This window comes from Garra rufa, chromosome 13, assembly GCF_049309525.1.
Source record: "Garra rufa chromosome 13, GarRuf1.0, whole genome shotgun sequence".
NCBI lineage: Eukaryota > Metazoa > Chordata > Actinopteri > Cypriniformes > Cyprinidae > Garra > Garra rufa.
In genome coordinates this window covers 4,969,564-4,981,553 of record NC_133373.1, presented here as the reverse complement: position 1 = coordinate 4,981,553, position 11,990 = coordinate 4,969,564, and the positions used below count along the sequence as shown (strand labels likewise).

The window sequence follows — 11,990 nt, the reverse complement described above, 5'->3', positions numbered from 1 at the left end:
GCTCTACTGTAATTAATGATGTTAATATTTGATATTGACATTATTGAAGAATTACCTGCCGATATTCAGTGTGAAAACCTTGTGAAATAGGGCCCAGGAGCAGATCTTAACATGCAGTACATTCCACTTCAAATGACTTCATTCCAAAGAGAAAAGCACTCTGTAATTGAGCATTTTGATGGAACAGGCAAAACAGGCAATTGACTGTAACATTTAAACATTTTCATTCATAATTGCCAGAATAAAATAAGGTATGGCCGCTTCTAGCAATATAAAACATATATACTATATCAAGGACATATATACCTGCCTTTGAAAACGTAGCATGGGTATATTTGTAGCAATAGCCAACAATAAATTGTATGGGTCAAAATGAATTTTTCTTTTATGCCAAAAATCAGTAGGATGTTAAGTAAAGATCAAGTTACATGAAGATATTTTGTAAATGTCCTATAATATATCAAAAGTTAAGTTTTGATTAGTAATATGCATTGCTTAGAACTTCATCTGGACAACTTTAAAGTCGATTTTCTCAATTTTTGAATTTTTTGCACCCTCACTTTCCAGATTTTCAAATAGTTGTATCTCGACCAAATATCTATCCTAATATACATCAATGGCAAGCTTATTATTCAGCTTTCAGATGATGTATAAATCTCAATTTCAACAAAATTGACCCTTATGAATGGTTTTGTGGTCCAGGGTATAACTTCGAAGAATTTTTTATTTTTTATTTTGACACATTGAAATGATCACACCTCATTTTTCTCAGGAAAAGAGACAACATTACCAAGAATGAGCTGTAAAAACGATCTCTTTCTTAATTACACCAGCTCATACACACAGAAACATTATGACACAATTTCCTGAGAAATTAACTCTACAGCAAGCACAGACAAATTTCTGCCTGGTTTTGTAGAGGTAACCCCCCCACCCACACAAGATCTGAACCAAATTATCAAATGCAGCGTGCGAAGATGAAACCAGCCGTTCCTCTCTGTCTGGTGTCGTTGGATGGGTGTGGGCCTCTAGATAGTGAAAATCAGCTTTACTGAATTGTTTGGGGTTCTTAAAGCACTTTGTTCAGGGTTATGTGCGAGGCATGTAACAGCTTGCCACACGCTGCCAGAGTATTTGCATTCGGTTTGGTGTGAGTGCCTACATGCATTTACTTCCCTTTTTGTAGTGATAGACTATAGTTTTAGCCAAGGTTTTTGCCATTGTTTAGTGTACATGTAAACTTATGTCTTTATTTCTATACTATAATGTTAAGAGACTGCTATCTTCCCTTCAGTTATACCGTGTTTGTGTGCGTGTGTGTGTGTAATCCAGTTCCCGGCCCCACCAGATCAGGTTAGGGCAGTTCTCATGTTTACCTGCCTACCGTTTTAGCTCTGCCTCTTTTCTCTCACTTCCTGTATCAGGTGCATGCATGTGTGCGTCAGGAGTTGCCGTCCCAGTGCACGATAGGATGGCCAGGTGGCCCTGGATTGAAATCCTCACTTGAAGACCACCAGGACAACTTAACAAAGTTTACCGGACATCTGGGAAATTTTTAACCTGTGGCCACAGGAACAAAGTCCTCTTATTTTCTCTTTTACTTTCTCTCATTCACTCTCCCCTTCTCATTTTTCCTCTGCCGGAGCGGCTGGATTACCTGTTCAGGTAAGCAACAGAAACACACCGGCCTGAGTATATTTACTCAGCACATTTTGTCTGTAACTTTCACCTGATACTGATTTTTGTTTGATAATCATGTACTTGTTGTCTCAGCACAGCTGTAGAGAAACTTTCTTTGTGTATAAAGCAACATGAACCCTTTGAAGTCACAAAGCCTGTGAAAATGTGTGTGGGCATAGCACAGGTGTTGATGTTCATATATTTGTAGGGTAAACACCTTTAGCTTAGATTGATCATTGTCATCATTATTCTTTGGGTTAGAGTGAGCTTGTGTCAGCGGTTTTGACCACCAGCTGTTTAGCCGGGCAAGAGCATGTCACCTGTCAGTATGCGTGAATGTGTGTGTGTGAGTGTAATTTGGGAAATTACGACCTCACATTTGCTATGTTTGCTGTTATCTTTATTGAATTGTACTGTATATGGCATAACTGCTAGGTTTTATCAGTGATAAGAAAATATATGGAGTGTAAAACATCAATCTTAAAACGTACTAGTCATTATATAATATAGTACTATATTATAGTGCTATAGTGATCATAAATTGAAATATTTTAAGACTATATATGACATAACATCAGCAAAACAAAAATATGGCATAAAGAGGAACAGATAGGATTAATAAGACCAGAGCCTAAAGGATAAGAATGAAAATGTGTTGGAAGAAAAGTGGGTTGAAGAGGAAGTTGGGAGGAGAGGGGTTCATATAGAAAGACGCAGAAAACGAAAGGGTGGGGGTGAGCTACATACATTTACATATGAGCGCTTATGTAACTCTCCCCACGCTACGCTGGCGTGAAGTTTTGATGTTCCTCTCCTACGTACCAGAAACATGTAGCCTCATTTCTCATATGGACTCATATGGTGTTTGTCCAAAATGTCTCTTTTGAGATCTATTTGCATTGTTTGTAATTATTTTCTTCATGCCCTCACTTACTCACTCACTTACTCAGAACACCCACTTCTGTCATCTCTCTTTGAGTGTTATTTTTGTGTGCAGCTATGCTCATTAATATCCATAATTTCCACGGAACAGTCATTATATGTGCATTAATCACTGTATGGTCTTATTGCATTATTCATTAGCTATATGACTCAGTTGAATGTCTAACAATGAACAGTTGAACGTCTAATCAAAGGGGAACCCCAAGGCTCTGTGTTAGGACCTATAAAAAAGGTTGCATAATATTTTTTGTGTGTGTAGATAGACAGACAGACAGACAGACAGACAGACAGACAGACAGACAGACAGACAGACAGACAGACAGACAGATAGATAGATAGATAGATAGATAGATAGATAGATAGATAGATAGATAGATAGATAGATAGATAGATAGATAGATAGATAGATAGATAGATAGATAGATAGATAGATAGATAGATAGACTTTATAATGTCTATAGGTCTTATTTTGATAATTAATATTTATTGCTTTAACATAAAATCGCACAAATATGTTGTTCAACTCTTCATTCAGGGTTCAGGCTGAATCAGAGCATTCATTCAGATATGCTGTGGAATGTTCTTCTAAAACATGTCTGAACAAAGCGTGGTAAAGTTAAAAACAGATCCACAGCAGGACTGAAAGCAAGAGATCCACCCTGCTGTCTCTGATTTTATAAAGCGTGGCTACCTGATCTTATAACGAAAATGTACCTGGGGGAACTTTTTCGCGAAATGCGAAATCTCAGCCGGCACAGAATTGGACTTAGGATACAGAATCCTTGGGTACAAAGCCCATGAAAAACATGACCCACAATGAAAGAGCTGAAAGATGAGAGATTGAAAAACAAGCTAAAATGGCATGCTTGCGATTGCATTTTTACATCACATTCACTTTTGTTCATACGATCGGCTAGGTTTAAGTGTAGTACAAATGGTTAGCCACTCAATGGACATTTTAAGTCAGAACTGCGTTGACACATGTAAAACCAACATCACATAAAACGTACCATATGTTCATTCATCTGTTCCGGGGAAAATACACATACGCTCTTTTAGCACCATTCAGTGGACATTTCACATTGAATATGTCACTAAATGTACCTGCCGGTATGTATTTTGCATCTTGCGAAAAAGTTCCTATAGATAAGTTTTTGTCATGAGATAAGGTTGTGTCTATTTGTTCTATTATATCAGAAATGCAGGTGATACCAAGGCTGAGATGTTATTAGGGAAAAAATGGCATTTATAAGCATTTTCACTCGTGGTCTTAGACTCTTCGACCCCACTATATATTTTTGTTTTGCGTGTGTTTGAACTGTTCTGAGTGATATAAAAGTGCTGACACACAACACACACAGGAGACAAGGCAGGATATTGGTACGCGAAATACGTACCAATAAGTACATATCACTGCAGTTTCCAACAGAAATGAACACTAACACAGTTATGATTACAGCTCCATATGTTTGGCTGTCTGAGTGTAACAAGCTTGCTTGACAACTCAGCCGGCACGGAATTGGATTTAGGATACAGAATCCTTTGGGTACAAATCCCATGAAAAACATGACTTACAATATAACAGCTGAAAGATGAGAGATCAAAAAACAAGCTAAAATGGCATGCTTATGATTATGTTCATACTATTGGGTAGGTTTAGGTGTAATGCAGATGGTACGTTATTTACAGAGTATACAGAGTACGTTACAGAGCATTAAAGTTATAGCAGCACACAATGGCCATTTCAAGTCTGAACTGCATTGACACGTACAAAACCAACGTACCATATGTATGTTCATCTGTTCCTGAAGAAAAAAAAACAAACACTCTTAGCACCACTCAGTGGATATTTTACATCGAATATGTCACAAAACGTACATAACGATACGTATGTCACGTCTTGCATAGGTACGTTTTGAGGTGCATTATGAGATCAGGTTGTGTCTATCTGTTCTATTATATCAGAAATGCAGCTGAGATGTTATTAGGGAAAATGCTATTTATTTTCATTTTCACTAGTGGTCTTAGACTTTTGGACCCCACTATATATTGTGTTTGCGTTTGCATTAATTCCTTCAACGGTGCATGTTTGTGCACTTTGTTTGATGGAAAAGTATGTGTTTGTCATACGAGACATACACACAAGACAAGGCAGATTAGGCACAAATGATTGAACCATTAATGCACACTTGTGTTCTGTGTTTGTCTGAATATTCCTTCCATTAAGCCATTTATTCTAGATATTTTCAGCTTTTTCAGTCATTAAACATTGATCCCAGTGGATCTAAGATTAAACTGTTATTTTTATGTGTGTAGCTTTCTGGTCGATTGTGCTCTTTAATGGCATGCTTAGTACACTTAGTACATCACCACTTTCCTCTGGGCCAAAGGTCACTCGAGAAACAATATTATCTCCTCAGAGTGAAAGAGACAGAGTTGAAGGAAAAAGTTAAATGAAACAAGCAGCTATTAAGTGCTGTCATTCGGTTTGTTTAGGACAATGGATTTTTCATCAGAAAGTGCCTTTGAATGCGGGAAGACAAAAGAAAATGGAAAATTCCAATTGAATAAGAGCCTCAGGGTAAACGCAATTATGTGTGTGTGTAATACAACACAGTCGCATACTCAAGCCATACCGTCACTCTGAAGGATCATTGAAGAGATGATGATTTACGGAGAATGCAGCGTTGCCAGGTATAACTGTGTCCTTGGGCACACTCCTTTATGGGTGGGTGTGTGTGTGTGTGTGTGTGTGTGTGTGTGTGTGTCCTCTCATATAGTTCTGGTTAAGCTCAGATCAGATTACAGGGAGACAGACAATAAAGCTATTCTCATGCATTCACCTGCAGTGCACTGTCGTTCAAGGGTTTCCTCTTCAAATCAACAGAGGATGACTTCACAAAATCGGAGAAGCCATATTTAAACACACATAAAGTCTGTGAGAGTGTACGCTATATGTATTCGGTGGAGAGAAGATTCCAGAAAAAATTTTATGACTGTAATAATATTACACTCCCATCATAACCATACAAACTCTCACGTGTGAATAAGCTGTCTGTAGCCTACTACAACAGGTGTGGTGATACACTCAGTCTTATGCAAGAATGTCCTGAGCAAAGGACTTCTTTGACAATTAAAGTATAAAGTTAAACATTTGTCATTATTTACTCACCCACATGAGAGATAATGTCTGTGGAGCTCCAAAAAAAGCCCCATAAAATGTCTAAAAATGAGTTCACATCAAGGTACGACATGAAGGTGAGTAAATAATGACAAAATATTCCATTGAGGGCAAACTAGTCCTTTAAGCTTGAAGCTTAGCTAAAGGAGTTTATGTAAACTTACTAGTAAATGACAGGCTCATATAAAGCCTGGTATAATTGCTTCCGGAAACATCCAGAATAATGCTAGCAAATTAGTTGGTCTCTGTGTGACCATGATAAAAAAAGCTATATACTGTATAACTGCCAGTTATAAAATGACTTTTTTTTCCCCCTCCAACTGGGTTTATTAAGAATCTCAGGTGCAATATTGATATTTCTGATGCCAGTGGAATATAAAATGAGTTTTGGATCAGACTGATATTTATCCTTCTGCCAGCTCAGGGCATTAGAGTAGAGTAAGAGCAGAACAGGCAGAAAATAAAAGAAAAACTAATTTTTGCTGCCCTCTTTTTGCGAAACTGTGTCTTTGGGTGTGTGCAAACTGCCTTTGCAGCAAACACAGCTAACAAGATTATTATGTAGACACACCTATTTGCTATAAATGATCCTTTCTTTTTTTTTTGTTTATGTGCTCCTCCCATACAGGTGGATGGCTCAAAACGCAACTTGACACAACAAAGCCCTCCAACCACAAAGATTCAGTAACATTTCAACCTTTCTACCGTTACACAATGAGTGATCAGGAAGAGGCGGGCGCTGTGGAGGTGGCCGTTTGCGGTGCAACAGGAGTCAGTCCCACCTCCCCTCCTCCCGATCTCTGCCATGTCTGTGGACAACGGCACCTACAAGAGGAGAACCACGAATACACTTACAAAGAGGAGGTGGATGATGACCTCATGTGTCACATCTGTCTTCAGCCTTTAATCCGGCCTCTGGACACCCCCTGTGGACACACCTATTGCCAAGAGTGCCTGACAAACTTCCTGCTGGAGAGCGACTTCTGCCCGGTGGATCGCACTCCACTGATGCTCCAGACCTGCCGCAAGTCCAGCCTGCTGGTGCATAAGCTGCTGGATAAACTGATAGTGTCCTGCCCCTTCACCGAACACTGCACTGAAGTGATGTCACGGGGAGAAATGGAGGGACACATCAGGAGCCGGTGAGGAAATCACCTTCAGAGCTGTTTTTTGATGTAATAGCAGTGACCTTAACCAGATTTAAGCTTCTTGATGAAATTAAGGCCGGTGGTAGACAGGTTTGGAAGATGACAGTCTGAGAGGCACAATGTGATTTAGCCAAGTAGAACATGGGTCTGCTTTTTTGTTGGTCCTGGAGCGATATTGCAATATCATGACCCGGACACTACCAGAGGCACAGCTGCCATTATGACTGTTTTTGAGAAATATTTATGGTTTTGAATTTTATTTAACCTGAAGCCAAACAGTTGCATTGATGCACTAAGCAGCCAACTTTCTATGGCAAATGCTTATTTACTTGTCAGCAAATCAATAAGGACTTTAAGGCCTATTGAATATCAGTTCGGTAATGGTACTATATTAAAGGGTTATTTTACAGAAAAATGTTAATTCTGTCATTAATTACTCACCCTCATGTTGTTCCAAACCCGTAAAACCTCATTTACCTCATCTTCGGAACACAAATTAAGATCTTTTTGACTAAATCTGTTGCTTTCTGACCCTGCATATACAGCAACGCAACTAACAGGTTCACGGCCCTGAAAGGTAGTAAGGACATCATTAAAATAGACCATGTGACATTAGTGGTTCAACTTTACGTTTTTAAAGCTATACTTTATTCAACAATTTAATCCTTCCGTGTCTGCCTTCGACGTGCATTCAGAAGAGTAGCGTATCCGGTTCCTAATAAAGTCATTAAAGTTATTTTCATTATTTTTGTTTTCTTAGCACACAAAAAGCACACTCTTAAAAATAAAGATGCTTTAAGGGGAGACACTGCAAGCAAAAATGCAGTTTTTTCATGCACCTGTCAAATTTTAGATTTTGGGCTTTTTGCTTTTTCATAAAGTGTTTTTTTTTTTTTTCAGACTAGTAGAAAGAAAACACCCAAAACACACTGTTAAGTGTTTCCATAAATCGTCACTTCAGTAGCACTTACACACACCAACAACTTGACATTTTTATTTCTGTCTATATTCTGAATGTTTTTACAGAGAGATTTGTTTATATACAATTAGCTTGATTTTATTTAAAAAAAAAATGTTTCAAGTTTTCCTCTGTAAAAACATTTGACTGTAATATGTAAAAAAAAATTAAGCAAGAATTTCAAAACTGACTTCAGTGTTTAGATTTTTGTACTAGAAATGTATGCAAATCAGCACATATTTCATTAAATATTGCTCGTTTGCATATTTAAACCTAACATTTTAGAAAACTTGTAATACAAACAATGTTTGCAATTATCACTGCAATCAATCAACTGGGTAAGTAAGGCGATAACTATTATAAATGTTTTACCCTATTCACCTGCAGTGTCTCGCCTTAAAAGGTTCTTCACTGCTGTTCCATAGAAGAACCATTGTTGGTTCCACAAAGAACCATTTCTCTCTTACCTTTTTATAATCTGAAGAACCTTCTTTCGCCACAAAGAACCTTTTGTGAAACAGAAAGATTCTGCAGATGTTAAAGGTTCTTTATGGAACCATTTAGACAAAAAAGGTTCTTCTATGGCATCGTGAAGCACCTTTATTTTTAAGAGTTCAGCATTTTGGTTGCATCACTGATGTCACATGGACTATTTTAACAATGTTTTTATAACCTTTCTGGGTCTTAAATGTGGTAGTTGCATTTCTATCTATGCAGGGTCAGAAAGCTCTTGGATTTCATCGAAAATATTGTAATTTGTGCTCAGAAGATAAACATAAGTCTTACGAGTTTACAACAACATGAGTGAGAAATTAATGTTTAATATTTATGAGCCAAGCTGATAAGTTTTATAATTGTCTCTGCCCACCATGAAGGTGCAGTCACATTTATCGTTGCTCAAAGAAAAAAGTGGGACCAGATGTGGCAAAATACCATGAATACCATTAAATACAGTTGTAATGATAATGAATTGAATATCCAAAGCTATTCTGCCATCAGCAGTCTCAATAACTGCTTTTCCAAACAGACTTCTTTTATTGACAAGTTTATGATATTGAAGTATAGTCTTGGCTATGTAGTCGCCGCTCATCCATTGTGGATCTTCTGTTTTGTTATGTTGCTAAGTTACATGTCTCTGCCCACACAGAGGTCACTGTTGAACATCAACCAAGAGCCTTTTTATTGGTCGTTGCTGCATATTTGCACAGGGAAATGCACTCACCACCGGAAGTTCATCTGGCAAAATTGCATCACACTAGTTCCCATTGAACTGACTCTATTTAGCGTGTGAAATTTCACCAAGCCACAGTAAATGTGACCACACCTTAAAGGGATAGTTCATCCAAAAATGAAAATTCTGTCATTAATCATGCTCTTCTTAACAGTATGACCTTCGTTCATCTTCAGAACACAAATTAAGATATTTTTGATGAAATTCGAGAGCTTTCTAACCCTGCATGGACAGTATCGCAACTATCACGTTCAAGGCCCAGAAAGGTAGTAAGGACATTAATAAAATAGTCCATGTGACATCACTTAATTTTATGAAGCTACGAGAATGCTTTGTGTGCAAAAAAACAAAAATAACAACTTTGGAGAGTACCATGAACCATTTTGTCGATGTTCTTGGTACCTTTCTGGGCCTTGAATGTGGTAGGACCCTTTCTGTCTATTAAAGGTCAGAAAGCTCTCAGATTTAATCAAAAATATCTTAATTTGTGTTGTGAAGATGAACAAAGGTCTTACTGGTTTGGAACAACATGAGGGTGAGTAATTAATGACAGAATTTTCCATTTTCGTTAAACTATCCATTTTATGCTTACAAGCAGATGAAATCATAAAAAAATTGTGGTGGGGAGATAAATATGTGGCCATCCCTAATCCTAACCTAAAACTAAAACCTAAACTCTTATTGCTTAAAAAACTGTTTTACAGTTTCAAGGACCAGCACAAATATTGATCCAGACATTCAGTCTTAAGGTTTGAAGGACATTTTCAGTAAGGACTTGTCATCTTTATTTGAGGGCATGAACATGAAGGATTGGCAAAGCACAGTGTAAGTTATTGAATTGTATAAGCAAGAATTTTGAATTGCTGAATGTGACTGATGTGAATTCACGCCTCATCATCTCATTGGCATTCATGAGCAGTACTTCATTCATTGTCATTCATAAAAGACTCTTGTCAGCGATTCGCCTCAATAGAAGACATGTGTCGAGCACATCTCCGTCTACGTGCATGCATTTGTTTGTTTATTTTGTTAGCGGATTCTTTTGTTCTCCACTCCTCAGAGACAGCAACCCCACAGTGACCTCTGTTTAACCGACTAAGATATCTTCCACCTCAGTGCCTTCGGGGACGTTACGCTAACTAATGCTTTTTATTGTAACTCCCTCGCTCTCGCCATTTTCAGGATGGTGGCGTCTCTGTCGTTCCTGTGGACTGTTTCTGAATCATTAGTGCTCCACAGGCCTGAGGGCCTCTGTTGAAATTAATTGCATTTTGTTACTGGCGTTAATGGAAAGTTTCCCTCTCATTTAAAATTCCACTTACGGAAACATAATCAACTTGCCCTTTTCTCCAGTCAACCAAAAACCCACACTTGCTTCTTTCCATACTATTGCTCTTCTCCCCTCCCACAGCCTTCTCTTTTTATACTAGGCTCTTGGGCTTTCAGTTCATCTTTCTTTGTCTTTCTCTTCTTCTCCCTGCTTTCTCCAATGTGGTTTTAGTTGGTCCAGGACCGTAAAGTTGGACAACATTCAAAATAGGACAGGACTTAAGCGGAACAAGAAGCGGTGAGGACCAGCCAAAAACTGTTTCTATGTAAGAATGGCCTTCCATTCACTTCAAACGTTGTTTTTTAAAAAGCTTTGTACCAAGTACAAAGTTTTTCTTGATTCCATGCATGTAAGCTCAACAGCTCAGATGCATTTTCAGTGTCAGCTGCTACAGATTGTGTTTGTGTCCCAGCATTTGTGGTCATGTGATGTCAAACCGTGAGGCTTCCTTCACACTGGTGACTCATAACTGTGTGGTGAAAAGATCTGGTGTATTGAGTCAGTTTTGATCACTGCTTTGATGTGTTTTAGCTAGTTTGCATGTGCTTTGGAAATTGTATCTTGTACTCTACATTTTGTGCTTGCAGTCAAGCATGTCTAGATGCACTTTGTCTCTCAGTGTGCATTAGCATGTGCTTGTGTCTGCATGTACTGTATTTGGCAGTGTACAAACTTTCCTGAAATCCTGGATCAGACCTGAAAGCGAATATACTGCCTTAGGCTGTTCTTGAGCTCTTAAAGGAGAAGTTCACTTCCAGAACAAAAATGTACAGATAATGTACTCACCCCCTTGTCATCCAAAATGTTCATGTCTTTCTTTCTTAAGTCGTAAAGAAATTATGTTTTTTTGAGGAAAACATTTGAGGATTTCTTTCCATATAGTGGACTTCTATGGTGCCCGTGAGCTTTCAAAATGCAGCTTCAAAGGGTTCTAAACGATCCTAGCCGAGGATCATATCTAGTGAAACGATTGGCCATTTTCTAAACAAATTGACAATTTATATACTTTTTAACCTCAAATGCTTGTCTTGTCTAGCTCTGCGTGAAGTCTGTATATTTCAGTTCAAGACAGTTAGGGTATGTTGAAAAACTCCCATCTCATTTTCTCCAACTTTTTTTGTAAAGGCCGTTTGATCTTCTTTGCATGTTCACTTCACAAAGAGCTAGATGAGACAAGCATTTACAATCGTTTCTTTAGATAAGACCCTTTTTCCTTGGCTGGGATCATTTAGAGCCTTTTGAAGCTCCATTGAAACTGTATTTTGGAAGTTCAAACTTGCGGGCACCATAGAAGTCCACTATATGGAGGGAAATCCTGAAATGTTCTCCTCAAAAAACATAATTTCTGTACGACTGAAGAAAGAAAGACATGAACATCTTGGATGACAAGGGGGTGACTAAATTATCTGTACATTTTTGTTCTGGAAGTAAACTTGTCCTTTAAGTACATACAATACTGATAAAAGCACATGCTACACTCTCACCAAATCGTACATTTATTGAAACAGCTGTAAAGTTTG

General features: G+C 38.0%; 1 protein-coding gene across 1 annotated transcript in view; it reads left to right on the top strand.

Annotated features, from left to right (window-relative positions):
- Positions 1-1,440: 1,440 nt before the first annotated feature.
- Positions 1,441-11,990, top strand: part of lnx1 (ligand of numb-protein X 1) — a 50,958-nt gene continuing 40,408 nt past the window's right edge. Inside the window, exons 1-2 of the mRNA XM_073853175.1 lie at positions 1,441-1,665; positions 6,432-6,945. Of these exons, the coding sequence (XP_073709276.1) occupies positions 6,518-6,945 (428 nt within the window). The 5' untranslated portion in view covers positions 1,441-1,665; positions 6,432-6,517. The remainder of the gene's footprint in view (positions 1,666-6,431; positions 6,946-11,990) is intronic.